Source organism: Camelina sativa, chromosome 6 (genome assembly GCF_030686135.1).
Source record: "Camelina sativa cultivar CO46 ecotype springtype chromosome 6, ASM3068613v1".
NCBI lineage: Eukaryota > Viridiplantae > Streptophyta > Magnoliopsida > Brassicales > Brassicaceae > Camelina > Camelina sativa.
In genome coordinates, this window is record NC_141885.1 from 20,174,213 (window position 1) to 20,196,482 (window position 22,270).

Sequence of the window (22,270 nt, forward strand, 5' to 3'; positions counted from 1 at the left end):
AGCGATCAATTGAGGGTGCTTTGGAGGTTTTTGCGGATTTTGCTACTCACTCTGGCCTCAACATCAGTCTTGAGAAGTCAACGCTTTACATGGCTGGTGTTTCATCAGAATTAAAAGATGAGATTCTACACCAATTCCCCTTTGCTTACGGCACACTTCCTGTTCGTTATCTCGGGTTACCGTTGCTAACCAAAAGAATGTCCGCTGCAGACTATCTTCCTTTATTGGAAAAGATTAGATCGCAGATCAACTCTTGGACGGCTCGGTCGTTGTCATTTGCGAGGAGGCTTCAGCTTATCCAGTCTGTGATTTTCAGTCTTACAAACTTTTGGATGTCAGCTTTTAGACTTCCAAAGGCATGTGTACGAGAGATTGACAAGTTATGCTCTGCTTTCTTATGGGATGGTCCTTCTTTAAACCCTAAGAAAGCAAAGGTTGCTTGGTCAGAAGTCTGTTTGCCTAAAAAGGAGGGAGGATTAGGCTTGCGGTCAATAGAAGAAGCAAACAAAGTGTGTGTTCTCAAGCTGATTTGGCGAATTCTCTCTGCAAGAAACTCGTTATGGGTGAACTGGGTGAAACGACATCTCATCCGTACGGGCTCCTTGTGGACAGAACAAGAAACTACTGCGAACGGTTCTTGGATTTGGAGGAAACTTCTCAAATACAGGACCATAGCGAAGCCGTTCTTTCGAATGGAAGTCCATAATGGGGAGTCCACATCTTTTTGGTTTGATAATTGGAGTGTTTTGGGATGTATTCATGAGCGACTGGGGGACAGAGGAATTATTGCTCTCGGAATTTCTTCTTCGAGCACAATGGCAGACGTCATGACTATGACTCGACAGAGAAGACATAGACAAGCTCTGCTAAACCAAGTTGAGGCAGAGATCCTCAAGCACAAGCTATCTAGAAATGAGGTTGTTCATGACAAGGCTCTCTGGAAGGGGAGGAATGATTGCTACCGCGCAGAGTTTGTAACTAAAGACACTTGGTCTTTCATACGGTCTCCCCATCCAACTTTCGAGGGCTACAAAGTGATCTGGTCACATTATGCTACACCGAAGTTTGCTTTTCTCAATTGGCTTGTGGTAAAAAACAGGCTCACCACAGGAGACAAATTGCAGAGATGGAATTCAGGGGCTAATACCAACTGTGTGCTCTGCAGCAACTCAATGGAAACAACTGCACATCTCTTTTTTGAGTGTACTTTTTCACAACGCATTTGGGAGGCTCTGGCAAAGAAGCTCTTGCTACATAAGTATACCACAGACTGGAAAGAGATTATGGCTCTACTCGGAAGCAAAGAGCTTGACAAGACCACACAACTTCTCGTCGGCTATGCTTTTCAGAACACTCTTCACTCAATATGGTTAGAGAGAAATGCCCGGCGCCATGGTGAACAACCTGTTACGGAGGCGAGGTTACTCAAGCTCATTGACAAAACAGTCCGCAATCGGCTAAGCAATCTTAGAACTGGAGATGACATAAACATCCAAGCCTGGTTTGCAGCAAGATTTTACTAGCTTTAATCTTATGATTCCATATGTTTATTCTTTTGAAATGGTTTTATCAACAGCTTTGTAAAACGTTTATTTTCTTTTGAATATAATTTAACATTAAATTCAAAAAAAAAAAACATTTAGAGAACCTTTGGCAAACCCAAATTTGTTTGTGATATTTTTGAATTATGTTTTAAGTTGTCATATATTTGGAAAACAAAACATGAAATGTGATATTTATTTGACTTACCATTCAGTATTTGCGTTTGGTGTTGTTATGTGCGTTTACCAACTGCAAATTGCATTTGATTTTTAAAACATTATAAAACAATCCATAACTTGCTTTCTTATTTAAGCTCACGACCGGACTTACAACATTCTTCGTCTAGGATTGAATGGAAATGTGAGAGAGCAGGTTACGACTTCACAGAACACTGAACATGAAATCAACCTAGATCTGAGAAACTAGAATATGATGAGAAGGAAAAGTAACCAACTTCTTGTTAGTATGGATTTAATTGGGCATCATTTATAATTTATGAAGTTACAACTTCACTAAATGACGTTAAAGAAAGAAACAAAAAAAAAAAAAAAACTCATTCCGCCATTAGTGCTTTACTTTTGGTGTTATGAAATTGCTAAATTTACGCCACCCCTAAAATTTTAGTAATAGGTCTTGCGAGCGAAGAAGAAGGACATCACTATTATCTGATTCAACGCTTTTCAAACATTTCTTCTTCCACAAGAAACAACAACCTAAGCCATATATTCTCTGTTATGCTTTAATTGCTACTCTCACATCACAGTTATTGCGATCAAATATGGTTAGTTTTGTTCTTCTTATCTGGCTTATAAAATTATATATATGTGACTTGACTTTTGTATTTTACAGGCTCATGTTGATGGCCAAGTCGGATATAGCGAGGTAAATTTTAATACTACAGTTGCAAGATTCATTGTGTTTTTATTATACATCAAATGAACAAGTCGATGATTAGTTAAACGATTCAGGAATTCATCGAGAATTCACGGGGGATGCAACTCTTAACATGCAAATGGTTTCCAGTGAATCAAGAACCAAGAGCTCTCATCTTTTTTTGCCATGGCTATGCAATTGATTGCAGCACCACCTTTAAAGGTATCTATTTACATAATATATATTGGAGAATGAGGAACAAAGAGGTGAATTAAATGTGAATTATTCTTACTTGTAGATATTGCATCTAATTTTGCAAAAGAAGGTTTTGCTGTGTATGGAATTGAATATGAAGGACATGGAAGATCAGGCGGCCTCTCTGTCTACATTGATAACTTTTATCTTCTCATCGATGATGTCTCTTCACATTTTTCCAAAATATCTGGTCCATCTCTTCTTTCTTGACCTCATTAGACATTGTACATTGTTGAATTTATCATATAACGTTAGCCATAAACCATCTAGACTGTTTCAAAAGCATTTTTCTGCGTTTACATTTGTACATGAGAAAATGTGTAACATTTTACAGTTTATTTTTGCAAACAAAAGGTCTTCTTAGAAAAGTTAAAATGGTTTCATTTTGAAAGTATACGCTAAATGTAAATGCGAACTCAAATTATATTATATGGAGTTTCATTGCAAATCTGTAGTAAATACATATTTTTATGTGGTAAATAATTCTTAAGCAAAATTGAGATCCTGATTTATACAAATGCAAAAAGAATTTAGAACTAAACCGTTGTCCCATGCAAATGCACTAGTTATCCGCGATACTAAACCGTGTACGACTTTGATTTTGTTTGTTGTGTGAGGCAGAGATGGGAGATAACACAAAGAAGAAGAAGTTTATAATGGGAGAGTCGATGGGAGGAGCTGTAGTTCTTCTGTTGCACCGCAAGAAACCCGAGTTATGGGATGGAGGAATCCTTATTGCTCCCATGTGTAAGGTGAACATACATACTCACGTAAATCATTCCATTTCATCTCACAAAAGAATTATGTATAATTACTAATTTGATGAGAGTCAGATTGCTGAGGAGATGAAACCATCACGAATGGTTATATCTATGATTAATATGGTTACGAATCTGATCCCATCATGGAAATCGATAGTTCCGGGACCCGATATCATCAATAACGCGTTTAAACTGCCTGAAAAGAGACAAGAGGTACTCTTACATCATCTATAAGATACAATTTTGTTTTTTTTTTGGTAACCAATATAAATTATAAACGTTGAAAAATCTTCGGACCAGAATTGCTATCACACTCATGATTCATGACCCTTTAAACATACAGATAAGAGCGAATCCAAATTGCTACCAAGGGAGACCTCGTATGAAGACAATGAGTGAGCTTTATAGAGTCAGTCTCGATCTAGAGAATCGGTTGAACGAGGTAATATACTAATATATACATTTTTTTGGTAAAAAATATACTGATACATATATATATATATATATATATATGTTAATGTTTTAAAACAAACCCAAACAGTCACAAACAAAAAAAAAACAATCTAACATCTTAAAATGTAAAATGTTAATTTGGGATGCATGTGAAAATAGGTGACAATGCCGTTCATAGTTTTGCATGGAGAAGATGACAAAGTGACGGATAAAGGAGTGAGCAAATTGCTTTATGAGGTGGCTACATCTAATGACAAGACCTTGAAGTTGTATCCAGAAATGTGGCATAGCCTTCTTTTCGGGGAGCCTCCAGAGAATTCAGCAATTGTGTTCAATGACATTGTCCAATGGATGCAGACAAGAATCACTACACTTAATGTCAAGGCTAATAATGATGAAGCAAAATCTCAAATCTGATTAACTCACTCAGTCTAGACTACTACAACCACGTCTTGTTATTTTCTCCTAGTGTGCAACTTCATTTCTTAAGGTTTGAATAAAAAAAAAAGATTGGATCATAGCTTAAGATATTAGATGATTTTATCAAATAAGTAAGATTTTGTTTTCTAACCTTTTGGGTTGTTTTTGTATGTCTGTTTAAAATCATGTAGATACAGTAAGAGTACTACTGGTTTAACTAAACACAAGCATCCAAAGTACTTAAATGTAAATTCTTGATTTTCAAATTTTTTAGTAAATACTATATGGGCTTAGTGGCTTACTATACATATTGGGCCGGTTTGGTTTCAGAAAACAAGCCCATGATTGGATCTTTGCGGTTAGAACACCTCACTCCGAGCTTCGAGCTATGGCGGTAATACTTAGGGTTTATTCATCTCCTTCTTCATCATAATCTTACCAAATCTAAAGTTGATAATGCGATAGGAGTTCGCATAAACTCGAAAGGCCAGCGGAATTCCTAAGTTGAAGTCTAAAACCCTAGCAGGTTCGGTGGTGGTTGTATTGTAGGGTTGGTCATTTGAGAGAGATGTATCTGTACAGTCTTACACTGCAGCAGGCGACGGGAATCACCTGCGCAATCAACGGGAACTTCTCCGGTGGGAAGACGCAGGAGATTGCGGTAGCTCGTGGCAAGATTCTCGATCTTCTCCGCCCAGACGAGAACGGTAAGATCCAAACGATACACTCTGTGGAAGTATTCGGTGCAATTAGATCCTTAGCTCAGTTTAGGTTGACCGGTGCGCAGAAGGATTATCTAGTGGTTGGGTCAGATTCGGGTAGGATAGTGATACTTGAGTACAACAAGGAGAAGAATGTGTTCGATAAAGTTCATCAGGAGACCTTTGGCAAGTCGGGTTGCAGAAGAATTGTGCCTGGCCAGTACTTGGCTGTTGATCCCAAAGGAAGAGCTGTTATGATTGGAGCTTGTGAGAAGCAGAAACTGGTTTATGTTTTGAACAGAGATACTACTGCTAGGTTAACCATTTCTTCTCCTTTGGAAGCTCACAAGTCTCATACTATTTGCTATTCTGTCTGCGGTGTGGACTGTGGCTTCGATAACCCCATTTTTGCAGCCATTGAGCTTGATTACTCCGAGGCAGATCAGGATCCTACTGGCCAAGCCGCTAGTGAGGCTCAGAAGCATTTGACTTTCTATGAGCTCGATTTGGGGCTCAACCATGTCTCTAGAAAGTGGTCTGAACCAGTTGACAATGGTGCCAATATGCTTGTTACTGTTCCTGGAGGCGCTGATGGGCCGAGTGGAGTTCTGGTTTGCGCCGAGAATTTTGTTATTTACAAGAATCAGGGTCATCCTGAGGTGAGAGCCTTGATACCTAGACGTGCTGATTTGCCTGCTGAACGAGGAGTTTTGGTTGTTTCTGCAGCCGTGCACAAGCAGAAGACAATGTTCTTCTTTTTAATTCAGACCGAGTATGGTGACATTTTTAAGGTTACTCTGGATCACAATGGAGATAATGTCTCCGAGTTGAAGATAAAATATTTCGACACCATTCCGGTCGCTGCTTCGATTTGTGTTCTGAAGCTGGGGTTTCTTTTCTCTGCTTCGGAATTTGGAAACCATGGTTTGTATCAGTTTCAGGCCATAGGGGAGGAACCTGATGTAGAGTCTTCATCCTCTAATCTGATGGAGATTGAAGATGGTTTTCAGCCCGTCTTTTTTCAACCTAGACGACTTAAGAACCTTGTTAGTATTGACCAAGTCGGGAGTCTGATGCCACTCATGGACATGAAAGTCCTAAATCTTTTTGAAGAAGAAACCCCTCAGATCTTTTCACTTTGTGGCAGAGGTCCACGCTCCACTCTAAGGATACTGAGACCTGGTTTGGCCATCACTGAGATGGCTGTCTCTCAGCTTCCAGGTCAGCCAAGTGCTGTGTGGACGGTGAAAAAGAATGTGAGCGATGAGTTTGATGCATATATCGTTGTCTCTTTTACCAATGCTACTCTTGTTCTTTCGATTGGTGAAACAGTTGAAGAAGTTAACGACAGTGGGTTTCTTGATACTACCCCGTCCCTGGCTGTCTCCCTGATCGGCGATGATTCTCTCATGCAAGTCCATCCCAATGGTATCCGCCACATAAGGGAAGATGGACGCATTAACGAATGGAGAACTCCTGGCAAGAGGTCAATTGTTAAAGTTGGGTATAATCGGCTTCAAGTGGTCATTGCATTGAGTGGGGGAGAGCTTATCTACTTTGAGGCAGATATGACGGGTCAGCTGATGGAGGTGGAGAAACATGAGATGTCTGGTGATGTGGCTTGCCTGGACATTGCGCCTGTTCCTGAAGGAAGACAAAGGTCTCGCTTTCTTGCGGTGGGATCCTATGATAATACTGTGCGCATTCTATCTTTGGATCCTGACGACTGTCTGCAGATTCTCAGCGTGCAAAGTGTCTCTTCAGCTCCGGAGTCTCTGCTATTCCTCGAAGTTCAGGCATCGATTGGTGGAGATGATGGTGCTGATCACCCGGCAAATCTCTTCCTTAATTCTGGTCTGCAGAATGGTGTTCTATTCAGAACGGTGGTGGATATGGTGACTGGTCAGCTTTCGGATTCTCGTTCCCGCTTCTTGGGACTGAAGCCTCCCAAGTTATTCTCCATTTCTGTGAGAGGTCGGTCTGCAATGCTGTGTTTGTCTAGCCGACCTTGGCTTGGTTATATTCATCGGGGACACTTCCACTTGACGCCTCTTTCTTACGAGACTTTGGAATTTGCTGCCCCTTTTTCATCTGATCAGTGCGCTGAAGGTGTAGTCTCTGTCGCTGGAGATGCTCTGAGAATTTTTATGATCGATCGTCTTGGTGAAACGTTCAACGAAACAGTGGTCCCTCTGAGGTACACGCCTAGAAAATTTGTTGTCCAACCCAAGCGGAAGTTGCTGGTTATTATCGAGAGTGACCAGGGAGCATTCACCGCAGAAGAGCGTGAAGCTGCAAGAAAAGAGTGCTTCGAGGCTGGTGGAGTGGGAGAAAATGGCAATGCAGATCAGATGGAGAATGGTGCGGATGATGAAGATAAGGAGGACCCGCTTTCAGATGAGCAGTATGGTTATCCAAAAGCAGTTTCTGAAAAGTGGGTTTCTTGCATCAGAGTTCTTGATCCTAAGACAGCTACGACAACTTGCCTCCTGGAACTTCAGGACAACGAAGCTGCATACAGTGTCTGTACGGTGAATTTCCATGATAAAGAGTATGGCACTTTGTTGGCTGTTGGTACTGTCAAAGGGATGCAGTTCTGGCCCAAAAAGAATCTAGTGGCTGGGTTCATACATATTTATAGGTTTGTGGAGGATGGGAAATCTCTTGAGCTTCTTCATAAGACGCAAGTAGAAGGTGTTCCTCTTGCTCTGTGCCAGTTCCAAGGAAGACTGCTGGCAGGGATCGGACCTGTCCTCAGATTGTATGATTTGGGGAAAAAGAGACTGCTTAGGAAATGTGAAAACAAGCTCTTTCCAAACACCATTATCTCTATCCAAACTTACCGTGATCGTATATACGTTGGTGACATTCAGGAGGTGAGTGCTAGATCCTATTTTTATGTTTACTTATTATTGTTGTTGTGCGCTTCTTATTGGTAAATAAATATCTCATCTGACCTATCAATTTTTTGTTTTGTTTTTGCAGTCTTTCCATTACTGCAAGTACAGGCGCGATGAGAATCAGCTATACATATTTGCAGATGACTGCGTCCCGAGGTGGCTGACAGCATCGCACCATGTGGATTTCGATACCATGGCAGGGGCAGATAAGTTTGGGAATGTGTATTTTGTGAGGTTGCCGCAGGATGTGTCGGAGGAGATAGAAGAAGACCCGACAGGCGGGAAGATCAAGTGGGAGCAAGGAAAGCTGAATGGAGCACCGAACAAAGTGGACGAGATAGTACAGTTCCATGTTGGGGACGTTGTGACGTGCTTGCAGAAAGCTTCGATGATCCCAGGTGGATCGGAATCCATAATGTATGGAACAGTGATGGGTGGCATAGGGGCATTACATGCATTCACATCCCGTGATGATGTCGATTTCTTCTCTCATCTAGAGATGCACATGAGGCAGGAGTATCCTCCTCTCTGCGGGAGAGACCACATGGCTTACAGATCTGCATACTTTCCGGTCAAGGTATGAACCAATAATAACCCATTGCTCTTTTTCTCCTTTCCAAATAAAAAGCCTTGTTTTTGAATTGACACTTTTTGCATCTTTTCTGTTTAACAGGACGTGATAGATGGAGATCTCTGTGAGCAGTTCCCGACACTTCCAATGGACTTGCAGAGGAAAATAGCAGACGAGTTGGATAGAACACCTGCGGAGATTCTGAAGAAGCTCGAAGACGCTAGGAATAAAATCATTTAATAAGTCATTGTTTTGTTGAGGAGGACAAAGTAGAGAAAGAGGTTATAATATAGTTTTTGTGACAGCATGTATTGAGAGATTTGTTTAGCAAAATTTCATACACTTCAATATGACTACCAAAAGTAAAATAAAAGATGACTACCAGGAGTCCACAAACAACCAAATATTACAAAGGACAAGCCAAGAGGTTATAATATTACAAAGGACACGTAGGCCTATGGGCTGAATCAATTTGGATGTCATTCCAAATCAACTATTACTAGATTCAGCAAAACTTCAAAAGCTTCGGTATGTGGTCTCAACCTTGGGCTCACAGAGTTTTTAAACATATGCAGATCACATGTTTGAATTCAGTTTGTCACGGTTCTAGGCTTAAATATCATATATAAGCACAGTCCTGATTATCACGGTTCTATGATTATTTGTTTTCTTCATAGACTAAAATCGATTTGATGTTGCAGGCATTACAATGTGCATTTAGCTTTTTGGAACATATATGAGTTCCTAACGGTTTCGCCTTCTGTGAAATGTTGTGAATTATGAACTCGGCATGCAGAACAACCAGATCAAAAAGGAGCATTCGTTTTCAGCTTTTCAAATTTTAGTAGAGACAGGTATCATCTACGCACTCCTCTGTTCTGGTGCATATGGTAACAATGTGATTCATGATAATGTCTTCAGTAGGCTTTTTATAATAGTGTGTGATTTGATATCTTAAATGCCTCTTTTCTGTTTTAATGATGGTTCAGTATCTCATTTTCCCTAAAAAAAAAATGAATGCCTTTTCTCTGTATATTTTTGTTCAGATTTCCTTACCAATCTTATCTATCTATGTTTACAGATGACGTTTTCTCAAGTGATCATTGCAAGACTGTAAGCACTTGAATCCACCGAATTAACCATGACTGAGCTTATAAATGAATTCTCCATACATTTATGTCTTTCGTAAATCCAGATTTGTGGAGACACACCTACAATGTCAGGATATGCATGCCGTTGGGAGTGGTATATGATCCAACTCTACAAATTCTTCACTTAAGATACACGTACGTCTAACTTCTTCTCTTTTCCTGTATTTTACCTTTTGAGACGGAAGACAAAAACGTATGGTTCATGGTTGGGGATTCGACTCACAAAATGTGCTGAGGTAAAATTAAAGGAATAGAAAAGAAAATTAAATACATGATTAGAGTTAATTAAGCATCAATAAGGCCAACCTCTATCCTCACTTACTCTTCGCCAGTGTAATAGTTGTTTTAAGCTATCAATATGCAACTTTTGCCTGACTGTGATCCTTCGTAGAATATTAAGCATTTTTTTTTTAAAGGTTTTCTTACAGATATAAATTGGCGGCCGTTCAGCTTATCTCTAAATGATATTGGGCTAATATGCTACAAAATAATCAAATGTGCTTAACGTTACTATATGCATTAATATAATAAAATGATCTAAGAAAAACAGAAAACGACTAAATTATTTCTTAACACAAAAGTAATATAAAATTGTGATTAAACAATATGATAGTCATCTAATATAGAAAAGGATTAAAAAATTGTTAACTTAAAAATAAAACCAAAATATAATTTTTTTTAAAGAAAGAAAAGAGGACACTAGAAGTTGGGGATAAAAACTCAAGGCATAGTTTATTAGTTTATTTAAAAGGGAACAAAATTAATAGAGACAATAGAAAAATATATTAGGTACAAGATATATATGTGAAAGTTACTGTATGTACTAAAATAAGGAAACAAAAATGAATCACTATTTGCAAATTTAAATTACAACAAAAAGCAATTATCTATATTAACATTTTTGAAGTACATTTTGGTTTATGCCCTTGAAGTTTATCTTATTTAATTTGTTTATTTGCAACATTAACCCCTACAAAATTTCCTAAAATAATATTTCTACTTAATTAACCCCTACAGATTTTTCTAAAATAAACAGTTCTACTTAACTCAATTAATGGAACTGATATAAGAATATTAGACATATTAAATCAGATTTTATTGTTGTGTTATGCCCTTTAAGTACATAATCCCTCACATTCGATTACTACAATCTATTCAAATCTCGATGGTACTAAAGTCGAGTGCATAATTATCAGCCTATTAAATTCATATTTCCAAAGACGTCCATAATGACACCACCAAGACAAATATTTAATTGTCTATATATCTTATTTGTAAAGTAAATATTGACCGAAGAAATCTTTGTTTTAATAAAACATTGATTGCTGAAATCTCTCTTTAAATGAGTGCATAACTTAAATTTTACAAAGTTAATCCCTAGAAAGTTTTCCAAATAATAAAAACTAGAATACGTAAAATCGACAGTCCATTAAAATCGAATAATATTCCTAATACTTCAAATATAGATTTAATCGTTTAATGCTATCATAATAATTATGTTAATCCAATGTTTATTTCCGATTTCTATGGTACACAAAATCAATATATAAAACTAAATGGAAAGTAAATTTAAAATTTAACATATAAACTAATAAATGGTATATTCCATAAATATACCTTAAATCCTTCACGTTTTAAAAGATCCTTCATGACATTTTAAATGATTTTTTGCTTGCTCACCAATTTAGTCTTAATTTCATATCACACCTAATGCATTTTTAAAACACTATAAATAATCTCTCACTACCTAATGGAGAATGCACCACACATACTTACAACCAGCAAAGAAACCTTACAGTAGTATTTTTTTTTTCCAGTAAACATTACAGTAATCTATGAAAACGGTTTTGTGTTTTCTTTATTTTTTTTCTTTTGCTTTTGATGTTATTTAATATTCGTTGTAAGTAAGTCACTCTCATCTTTAAGAGATGAATCCATGTTCTATCATGATGTATATAGTTTTGCTTATTATATCAATAGAATTAAGTTTTCTGTTTTTTTTTTTCAGCAGTACATCTTATTTTGTTCGTTTTATAATCTACCAATTATTATAACAACCAAACATACTAACCAAAAAGGCAAAAAATTAAAAATTCTATTTGCCTTTTCACTAAGTTTTACGGTCGTCTATTATTTGAAAAGGTATTGTCCTTATATAAAGCACAAAATAAGCATACTCTCTTTAATATTGTATCATTATTTTTCTATTTAGTTATTTACACAACAAGAATTATCATAATTAATATTAGTTATTAAGATTAAAACAACACAACTAGAATTAAAAGATCTCAAAAATCTGCATCTATACCGATAATGATTTTTAAAAATAAATTTAGAATACATAATTTTTTTTTAATTTAGGAGAAGAAAAAATAGTCATATCATAGTGAAAATTCCGAATTAAAATAAAGATTGGAACTAAATATATCAACCAATCTAAATCACAATTAATATATATTTCTTTTGGATTGTTACTATTTCTCTCTCTCTCTTCACAAATTATTTTGATTAGCATAATATCAAAATCATATTGATTATTATTTATTAATTATAACTACATATATTCTTAAATAATTTTTACTGTAAAATATGACTAAAGTGAAAAGAAAACTTGGTTGAACTGATCATAATCGACATTAGCCCATTCTTAGTATTGGCTTTAGTTCCATATACGATGATGTAAATATATTTGTTTTTACCCTTTTTATATATTCAATTACATATGTACCACATGTTTAATCTAAAAACACTAAACATCTAAATCATACAATTAAAAGGTAACTAAATTATTATATATATAAAAAAAATATTATTTTGCAATGTACCATGAGTTTAAAAAATTACACATGTAGTCATTTACCATAGATTAAATCTAAAAACACTAATAATTTGAAATCATATATTACACATATATAATAAAATAAATCCATGTACTACAGTTTAAATTACTAAATTACACATATATTACAAGTCAAATTTAAAAAAAAAAATCAAAATCAAAATTCTAATTTAATATCAAATTAAAAACTATAAAAACTAAATTATATTTTATATAAAAGATTATTCTGTGGTATATCGCAGGTTAAATCCTAGATCATAATTAGGAGAATCTGATTTTTGAAATACATTTTGTGTTATGCCCTTTAAGTTTTGCTTATTTAATTTGTTTTATTTACAACATTAACCCCTCACTATTTTTCTAAAATAACAATTCATGCAAACTCATTTAATGGAACTATTTAAATCGATCTAATTTGATACATTTATTGCCATAAGTAGCTTGACAATATCTATACATTTCAATTTTTCCAAAAACAACTCTACGCATTAAATTTTTAATCCCATAAAAATCTAAAAACCTATTTTAATAGATCTTTAGAGACTGTATGATCTCTTAAATTTAAATGACACAGCCGAGTTTGAGTAACAAATGATTACAATCACAATAATTATTATAACGTTAATAAAGTTCATAAAAACGAGAACCCAACTTTAGAAACTCAATAATCGGGTATATTTAACTTTAGCATCAAGAAAAACATTTAATATAAAATATACATGTTAAGAAACTGAATATTATTATACGATAATGTTATCAAATCAAATAGGAAAGCACTAAAATCTCTCTTTTATTGCTATGGATAGTAAACTCCTTGCTCATCAAGCATTTTCCATATATAAATATCAACTTCACAAACAAAACACAACACACAACCAAAACCACTAATATGCAGTTTTGAAACACGAGTTAAACCACTAATATGACGCTTTGTTGTTATATAGCGGGACATGTTATTAACATGACGGTTTGAAATAACATTAGTATAAATATAAAATATTATTAATTCGGTTTTGAAACATGGGTTAAATCTTTCTTTAATTATTTGGTCAATACCACTAATATAAGAATATTAGACATATTAAATCAGAGTAATTTAATTAAAACTTTGTAAAACAATTAAATCATTGGTAAAATTGAGACTTAATCCGACAATAGCTTATAAATTACATATTTATATATTTATTTCCCCTATTATTGTTCTAATACTTGACAATCCAAACAAAAATATTATTCACTTAAACAAAACAAACTAAATATAAAAAACAAAAAAATTAAAATGTTATTATTTTTAAAAAAGAAATTCCAGGGGTTAAAATCTAGTAGATAGGTAAATTAAACACTTTTGTGTTACATACAACATCACATGTTTTGTGGCTAGTATATAAGAAACTAAACAATAATAATAAACTAAGTTAAGTAGTTAACTAACAAAAAAGTACACTAATTATTTTTCTCTAGTTTGATTTTAATATTCCTCGAGTCTTGTCCCAAATTATAGATTTTTTAAGCTTTTTTATTTTAAATAACCCTATATTTTAATTGATACATGTTTTTAAAGTCAAATTAATAGATTTCTCTTTTAATATTAATATTAAGATGCCCTCCTAAAACATACTTAATTAAGATCATGACATTTACTTCATGGAGCAACAATATATAGCATATAATGATTCATATCAAATGGAACTCTATTATCTAAGTAAGATAATTATTTGAATTTCATAAAAAAAGTCTAAACTTGTCTTGCGTATCTTTCAAAAGTAATTTAAATTTGATTAATGTTAAAATGTATAATTGACTCATGAATTCAATCACTTTATTTAATGATTCACATCCATCATAAGTTCATAACATATATTGAAAGAAATAAAGGTTCACAGTTTGTGCAAAATGGTCAAATGACTAATTCTAAGGTAAATATATTACCAAGTACCCAAATGTTTAGACACAACCACAATCCATAACATAAATTGCTTTCAGTTTTAGCAATTAAAAATAATTATTTTTGGATTAAATGTAAAACAACACTTTAAATAATTTTGTGGAAGGAAGAACTTGATTAAGACTATGAAGTTATTAATCCACAAAGTTTGTTTAAAATGCATAATAAGCATTAAATTGACATTATTATATAAACGGTAAAATCAAGAAACTCAAACTCAACAAAGTTTCAAGAACTCGACTCTGAAAATAGCCATGGAACTCCGTCGGATCGTAGCGATCATCCTTTTTGTAACAACCGTTTCTTTGTTTCTGAAATCTCCTCGCACAACTCTCTTCGATCCAGTGTGGGTTTTATTCTTCTTCATCGTAACATCCTTTCCTCTGCTTACTTCTCCACGACCCATTGATCTTCAAGAAACGTTGCCCGTGTTCTTCTTAGCGTTGTTGAAAACCATAACCGCTATAGGATGCTACTTTGGAGTTGAATGGTTCAATCAAACCATGAAACCCCAAGAAGATCTCTTTTTGGTTCTCTCTTATCTTGTCTTTTTCTTCTACCTAATCATCATCTTAGAGGGGATGAAAGAAGATTTGCCTGTGAATGAAGCTTACCTTTTTGCTGGGTTTGGTGCAATGTTGAAAGAGAATATCGTAATTGGTGGGATACATAACAAACATGAAATCAAGCATCAACATAAAATCAGAATCTCACCATGAGTTGTGTGTATCGTTGGATTCTTCCTCTGTTTCTTTAAGAACATATGTTCTTCTACACATAAAAAATAAAAACACCTTCCTCACCTTCCTCGGGAAACCCTTCAGTCGTCGTTCTTCGTACAAGCTACCGATAACAACGACATCAACGATAACTACAAAATTGTCTTTACGAGTCTGAGGAATCATGCTGAGAAAGGTACCAAACTTACGAGTCTAAGGAATCATGCTGAGGAAGATACCAAAACTTGATGAGAAGACTGCTAAGGCAAACATGTAATGAGACGCAAGGATAACCCTTCTTTAGGTTTCAACTTCTGAATATAGTTACTTTTATTTAACTTTTGGTAATCATATTAAAGTGTATGAAATTTTGCTAAACAAATCTCTCAATAAAACATGCTGTCACAAAAACTATATTATAACCTCTTTCTCTACTTTGTCCTTAGTCTTCAACAAAACAATGACTTATTAAATGATTTTGTTCCTAGCGTCTTCGAGCTTCTTCAGAATCTCCGCAGGTGTTCTATCCAACTCGTCTGCTATTTTCCTCTGCAAGTCCATTGGAAGTGTCGGGAACTGCTCACAGAGATCTCCATCTATCACGTCCTGTTAAACAGAAAAGATGCAAAAAGTGTCAATTCAAAAACAAGGCTTTTTATTTGGAAAGGAGAAAAAGAGCAATGGGTTATTATTGGTTCATACCTTGACCGGAAAGTATGCAGATCTGTAAGCCATGTGGTCTCTCCCGCAGAGAGGAGGATACTCCTGCCTCATGTGCATCTCTAGATGAGAGAAGAAATCGACATCATCACGGGATGTGAATGCATGTAATGCCCCTATGCCACCCATCACTGTTCCATACATTATGGATTCCGATCCACCTGGGATCATCGAAGCTTTCTGCAAGCACGTCACAACGTCCCCAACATGGAACTGTACTATCTCGTCCACTTTGTTCGGTGCTCCATTCAGCTTTCCTTGCTCCCACTTGATCTTCCCGCCTGTCGGGTCTTCTTCTATCTCCTCCGACACATCCTGCGGCAACCTCACAAAATACACATTCCCAAACTTATCTGCCCCTGCCATGGTATCGAAATCCACATGGTGCGATGCTGTCAGCCACCTCGGGACGCAGTCATCTGCAAATATGTATAGCTGATTCTCATCGCGCCTGTACTTGCAGTAATGGAAAGACTGCAAAAACAAAACAAAAAATTGATAGGTCAGATGAGATATTTATTTACCAATAAGAAGCGCACAACAACAATAATAAGTAAACATAAAAATAGGATCTAGCACTCACCTCCTGAATGTCACCAACGTATATACGATCACGGTAAGTTTGGATAGAGATAATGGTGTTTGGAAAGAGCTTGTTTTCACATTTCCTAAGCAGTCTCTTTTTCCCCAAATCATACAATCTGAGGACAGGTCCGATCCCTGCCAGCAGTCTTCCTTGGAACTGGCACAGAGCAAGAGGAACACCTTCTACTTGCGTCTTATGAAGAAGCTCAAGAGATTTCCCATCCTCCACAAACCTATAAATATGTATGAACCCAGCCACTAGATTCTTTTTGGGCCAGAACTGCATCCCTTTGACAGTACCAACAGCCAACAAAGTGCCATACTCTTTATCATGGAAATTCACCGTACAGACACTGTATGCAGCTTCGTTGTCCTGAAGTTCCAGGAGGCAAGTTGTCGTAGCTGTCTTAGGATCAAGAACTCTGATGCAAGAAACCCACTTTTCAGAAACTGCTTTTGGATAACCATACTGCTCATCTGAAAGCGGGTCCTCCTTATCTTCATCATCCGCACCATTCTCCATCTGATCTGCATTGCCATTTTCTCCCACTCCACCAGCCTCGAAGCACTCTTTTCTTGCAGCTTCACGCTCTTCTGCGGTGAATGCTCCCTGGTCACTCTCGATAATAACCAGCAACTTCCGCTTGGGTTGGACAACAAATTTTCTAGGCGTGTACCTCAGAGGGACCACTGTTTCGTTGAACGTTTCACCAAGACGATCGATCATAAAAATTCTCAGAGCATCTCCAGCGACAGAGACTACACCTTCAGCGCACTGATCAGATGAAAAAGGGGCAGCAAATTCCAAAGTCTCGTAAGAAAGAGGCGTCAAGTGGAAGTGTCCCCGATGAATATAACCAAGCCAAGGTCGGCTAGACAAACACAGCATTGCAGACCGACCTCTCACAGAAATGGAGAATAACTTGGGAGGCTTCAGTCCCAAGAAGCGGGAACGAGAATCCGAAAGCTGACCAGTCACCATATCCACCACCGTTCTGAATAGAACACCATTCTGCAGACCAGAATTAAGGAAGAGATTTGCCGGGTGATCAGCACCATCATCTCCACCAATCGATGCCTGAACTTCGAGGAATAGCAGAGACTCCGGAGCTGAAGAGACACTTTGCACGCTGAGAATCTGCAGACAGTCGTCAGGATCCAAAGATAGAATGCGCACAGTATTATCATAGGATCCCACCGCAAGAAAGCGAGACCTTTGTCTTCCTTCAGGAACAGGCGCAATGTCCAGGCAAGCCACATCACCAGACATCTCATGTTTCTCCACCTCCATCAGCTGACCCGTCATATCTGCCTCAAAGTAGATAAGCTCTCCCCCACTCAATGCAATGACCACTTGAAGCCGATTATACCCAACTTTAACAATTGACCTCTTGCCAGGAGTTCTCCATTCGTTAATGCGTCCATCTTCCCTTATGTGGCGGATACCATTGGGATGGACTTGCATGAGAGAATCATCGCCGATCAGGGAGACAGCCAGGGACGGGGTAGTATCAAGAAACCCACTGTCGTTAACTTCTTCAACTGTTTCACCAATCGAAAGAACAAGAGTAGCATTGGTAAAAGAGACAACGATATATGCATCAAACTCATCGCTCACATTCTTTTTCACCGTCCACACAGCACTTGGCTGACCTGGAAGCTGAGAGACAGCCATCTCAGTGATGGCCAAACCAGGTCTCAGTATCCTTAGAGTGGAGCGTGGACCTCTGCCACAAAGTGAAAAGATCTGAGGGGTTTCTTCTTCAAAAAGATTTAGGACTTTCATGTCCATGAGTGGCATCAGACTCCCGACTTGGTCAATACTAACAAGGTTCTTAAGTCGTCTAGGTTGAAAAAAGACGGGCTGAAAACCATCTTCAATCTCCATCAGATTAGAGGATGAAGACTCTACATCAGGTTCCTCCCCTATGGCCTGAAACTGATACAAACCATGGTTTCCAAATTCCGAAGCAGAGAAAAGAAACCCCAGCTTCAGAACACAAATCGAAGCAGCGACCGGAATGGTGTCGAAATATTTTATCTTCAACTCGGAGACATTATCTCCATTGTGATCCAGAGTAACCTTAAAAATGTCACCATACTCGGTCTGAATTAAAAAGAAGAACATTGTCTTCTGCTTGTGCACGGCTGCAGAAACAACCAAAACTCCTCGTTCAGCAGGCAAATCAGCACGTCTAGGTATCAAGGCTCTCACCTCAGGATGACCCTGATTCTTGTAAATAACAAAATTCTCGGCGCAAACCAGAACTCCACTCGGCCCATCAGCGCCTCCAGGAACAGTAACAAGCATATTGGCACCATTGTCAACTGGTTCAGACCACTTTCTAGAGACATGGTTGAGCCCCAAATCGAGCTCATAGAAAGTCAAATGCTTCTGAGCCTCACTAGCGGCTTGGCCAGTAGGATCCTGATCTGCCTCGGAGTAATCAAGCTCAATGGCTGCAAAAATGGGGTTATCGAAGCCACAGTCCACACCGCAGACAGAATAGCAAATAGTATGAGACTTGTGAGCTTCCAAAGGAGAAGAAATGGTTAACCTAGCAGTAGTATCTCTGTTCAAAACATAAACCAGTTTCTGCTTCTCACAAGCTCCAATCATAACAGCTCTTCCTTTGGGATCAACAGCCAAGTACTGGCCAGGCACAATTCTTCTGCAACCCGACTTGCCAAAGGTCTCCTGATGAACTTTATCGAACACATTCTTCTCCTTGTTGTACTCAAGTATCACTATCCTACCCGAATCTGACCCAACCACTAGATAATCCTTCTGCGCACCGGTCAACCTAAACTGAGCTAAGGATCTAATTGCACCGAATACTTCCACAGAGTGTATCGTTTGGATCTTACCGTTCTCGTCTGGGCGGAGAAGATCGAGAATCTTGCCACGAGCTACCGCAATCTCCTGCGTCTTCCCACCGGAGAAGTTTCCGTTGATTGCGCAGGTGATTCCCGTCGCCTGCTGCAGTGTAAGACTGTACAGATACATCTCTCTCAAATGACCAACCCTACAAATACAACCACACCGAACCGGCTAGGGTTTAGCAGAAGCGAGGTTACTGTACCAACTTCAGGATGGCTTTGCTTCCGAGTTCAGGTGAACTCACTGTTTGCAACTTTGGATTTGGCAGATTTTGGTAAAGAAGGGAAACAATAAACCCTAGAGCTCAGCTAATTATGAATTACCGCCATAGCTCCTCCAAGCTCGACGAGGGGAGTGGTGGTTCCTGCTCGGCGGAGATTCAATCATGGGCCTTAATTCTGGATGTAGTTTAACGATTTTGGCCCAACATTGGCCCAATTGTCTATTATAAATTGTGATTTATGGGACAAGTTACCAAAAAAAAACTCAAAAGTGTTTGGACCAAAACTATAAAAGTCAGATTGTAACCAAGAAAAAAAAAAAAAAAAACTCCAAATTTACAATGATTTAATTAAGCAAGATAACATAATGTTGGAACAAACACTGTCTCCTACAACGTAAACGAATGCATAAATTGTCTTATGTATAAGAAGATATGAACACGATCTCTTCAAATTCAATATTTTTATTTTTTTTTAAACGATCTCTTTTAATTTTTAACGAGGGAAATAGAAAGAAGCAAAATATGTCAAAGAAATCAACAAGGCCAGATCAAACAAGAGGAGTAAGTAGCATATTAAAATTAATGAAACCTAGAGGTTTAGTTAAATCCATTACTCAACTAGAGTTTAAGAAAGCAACGACAAAAACAACAACAACTTCACTCTATCATCCTCCAAGCTTCCTATATAAACAAAACCATAGGCCTCAGAAAACAAACACAAAACCTAATTAAAACCAAAGCATAAGAGAGAACAATGGCCAAAGCTCTTAGCCTAACAATCTTTCTCTTTCTCTTGATAGCTTCCATTGTCCAATCCGCTCGACTTCTCGATGAGTTTCAAACTCAGCCACAACTAGTCCCCGGCACCCAAATCCCCCCGGTACCGGAAGCGGAGGATGAAAGTTCACCAGCCGTAACAACAACTCCAGCAACAACAACACCACCTTCAATACCAATTCCTCTCCCAGGACCTGTCACGGGAGGACACGAGCCAATCCTCGAGTTCTTTATGCATGACGTGCTAGGCGGATCACACCCGTCAGCACGTGTGGTTACGGGGATAGTAGCACAAACAGAGGTGAATGGTATACCGTTTTCTAAATCTAGCAACAACATTTTCCCAGTAGATAACGCAGTGCCGCTTGTGAACGCAAACAACATCAACAATTTAATCAACCCAAACACAGCTCCACTCCTCACAGGACTTAGTGGCTCTCAAGCCAACACCGTCATCCAAAACAGTAACGGTAACTCCCAAGGATCCCTTAGCTCCAATAACCTTCCCTTTGTAACCACGGGTCAGCTCCCTCCCGCAGCTGCCCTCCAACAGCTCATGTTTGGCACTATTACCGTGGTTGACGATGAGCTCACTGAGGGCCATGAGCTAGGTTCTGCGATCATTGGCAGAGCCCAAGGGTTTTACCTGGCTACCTCTTTGGACGGAACTAGCCAGACCCTTTCCTTAACCGTGTTGCTCCACGAAGAGCATGATCATCATGACACCCTTGATGATGCCATCAGCTTCTTCGGGGTTCACCGAACTGCTTCTCATGCCTCGCATATCGCTGTTGTGGGTGGGACTGGGAGATTCGAGCATGCTAAAGGGTACGCTGTCGTGGAGACTCTGTACAACCAGGAAGACCAACATGTCACTGATGGTCATGATACCATTCTACATTTCAGCGTCTATCTTACATATTACAAAGCTTGAAGAGTAATGGCATTTGTTGTAAAAATATCTCTGTTTTATGTGTATGTTCTTGTTTACTAGTTTCATGTGTGGCTTTTATTGTGTTGTGCACGTTTAATGTATAAAAAATGGTTAAATGAGAATCTTTAATATGTTTTTTTTTTTGAACAATATGTAAAATTTATTCCAAAAAAATCAACGTTTTTACCTCAAGTGCTGCAATAATGTGGCCTTTAAGGACAAAACATTTAGTTAAAAAGAGGATAGTGAGAGAGCCGCCCTATATTGTTGCAAACCATACCTCCATACATTTAGTTAATATGTCTTTTTACATGCAAAACTCTTTTGGTTTTTTTTTTTTGGTAAATACTTAAATTTATGCATTAGTTCTTAAAAATAGTTGTCTGTCTCTAAAACACAAAACGCTTGTGTAAACACTATTATCGTCTGACTTAAATCTCAAGATTTAGAGCTCAAGTTAAAGGAACAAAAATAGTTAAAAGTTTTGAATGTCGTCGTTAACAAATCCACATAGCCTTGTTGATGAAATTTAGAGTATAATTTCTTAGATCTTTGAGGTTAATTACAAGAAGTGTTGAAAACATTGCCATTCCTTCGTTCCGTTGGTAACGTAAGAATCCATTATGATATATGATATATTAATAAGTTATTATCTAAAAAATTATAACAAATCATATACGGATATTGTAACAAGATACAAAATAGACGTGTCAAAACTCCATTTCCTTATCGAGTATTCAATTTGGGTTTTGTAAGCCTCTACATCATATCAATTAACGCAAGAATAATCCTTTTAAGAATTTTTCATTTACAGAGTTGTGGTGGATTAATTACTTACCAACAAAATAAAACAAATTTCAAAGGAATTTTAGTCTTTCAGACATGTGGCTTTTGGGCTAGCAAGTAACACGTGTTATAGTCGTCTGATTTGTGAGTTTCAGTTTCCTTAGACCACCTACAGTAGATTCTCTTACCAATACTCTTATTAAAAAAATAGTAAAGGGAAGAGAGATGAAAAAA

At 37.4% G+C, this 22,270-nt stretch overlaps 3 protein-coding genes and 1 pseudogene across 4 annotated transcripts; 3 read left to right on the forward strand and 1 right to left on the reverse strand.

Annotated features, from left to right (window-relative positions):
• Positions 1-3,488: 3,488 nt before the first annotated feature.
• LOC147942844 (caffeoylshikimate esterase-like) lies at positions 3,489-4,440 on the forward strand. The gene is made up of 3 exons (XM_087453468.1): positions 3,489-3,644; positions 3,775-3,873; positions 4,044-4,440. The coding sequence occupies exons 1-3, from the start codon at positions 3,516-3,518 to the stop codon at positions 4,299-4,301; spliced, it is 486 nt and encodes a 161-aa protein (XP_087309594.1). The 5' UTR covers positions 3,489-3,515; the 3' UTR covers positions 4,302-4,440.
• Positions 4,441-4,472: 32 nt separating this feature from the next.
• On the forward strand, positions 4,473-8,849 carry LOC104791806 (spliceosome-associated protein 130 A-like). The gene is made up of 3 exons (XM_010517779.3): positions 4,473-7,881; positions 7,991-8,482; positions 8,579-8,849. Exons 1-3 carry the CDS (start codon positions 4,873-4,875, stop codon positions 8,714-8,716), a joined length of 3,639 nt encoding a protein of 1,212 aa, XP_010516081.1. The 5' UTR covers positions 4,473-4,872; the 3' UTR covers positions 8,717-8,849.
• Positions 8,850-15,442: 6,593 nt separating this feature from the next.
• LOC104791807 (spliceosome-associated protein 130 A) lies at positions 15,443-19,744 on the reverse strand. Its single transcript, XM_010517780.3, has 3 exons — positions 16,434-19,744; positions 15,833-16,324; positions 15,443-15,736 (listed from the first exon to the last, which is right to left on the reverse strand). The coding sequence occupies exons 1-3, from the start codon at positions 19,440-19,442 to the stop codon at positions 15,599-15,601; spliced, it is 3,639 nt and encodes a 1,212-aa protein (XP_010516082.1). The 5' UTR covers positions 19,443-19,744; the 3' UTR covers positions 15,443-15,598.
• A 514-nt stretch (positions 19,745-20,258) lies between these two features.
• LOC104791808 (dirigent protein 24 pseudogene) lies at positions 20,259-21,393 on the forward strand (annotated as a pseudogene). Its single transcript, XR_015559565.1, has one exon. The product of XR_015559565.1 is annotated as a dirigent protein 24 pseudogene (transcript).
• The last annotated feature ends 877 nt before the right edge of the window (positions 21,394-22,270 follow it).

What these genes read in the sequence shown, in the direction of transcription:
- LOC147942844 (XM_087453468.1), top strand. Translation starts at nt 3,516, where the DNA reads ATGAAACCATCACGAATGGTTATATCTATGATTAATATGGTTACGAAT. An exon ending in TGCCTGAAAAGAGACAAGAG is followed by an intron (nt 3,645 to 3,774) that starts GTACTCTTACAT and finishes TTAAACATACAG; the next exon opens with ATAAGAGCGAATCCAAATTG. An exon ending in TAGAGAATCGGTTGAACGAG is followed by an intron (nt 3,874 to 4,043) that starts GTAATATACTAA and finishes ATGTGAAAATAG; the next exon opens with GTGACAATGCCGTTCATAGT.
- LOC104791806 (XM_010517779.3), top strand. Translation starts at nt 4,873, where the DNA reads ATGTATCTGTACAGTCTTACACTGCAGCAGGCGACGGGAATCACCTGC. An exon ending in ACGTTGGTGACATTCAGGAG is followed by an intron (nt 7,882 to 7,990) that starts GTGAGTGCTAGA and finishes TTGTTTTTGCAG; the next exon opens with TCTTTCCATTACTGCAAGTA. An exon ending in CTGCATACTTTCCGGTCAAG is followed by an intron (nt 8,483 to 8,578) that starts GTATGAACCAAT and finishes TCTGTTTAACAG; the next exon opens with GACGTGATAGATGGAGATCT.
- LOC104791807 (XM_010517780.3), bottom strand. Translation starts at nt 19,442, where the DNA reads ATGTATCTGTACAGTCTTACACTGCAGCAGGCGACGGGAATCACCTGC. An exon ending in ACGTTGGTGACATTCAGGAG is followed by an intron (nt 16,325 to 16,433) that starts GTGAGTGCTAGA and finishes TTGTTTTTGCAG; the next exon opens with TCTTTCCATTACTGCAAGTA. An exon ending in CTGCATACTTTCCGGTCAAG is followed by an intron (nt 15,737 to 15,832) that starts GTATGAACCAAT and finishes TCTGTTTAACAG; the next exon opens with GACGTGATAGATGGAGATCT.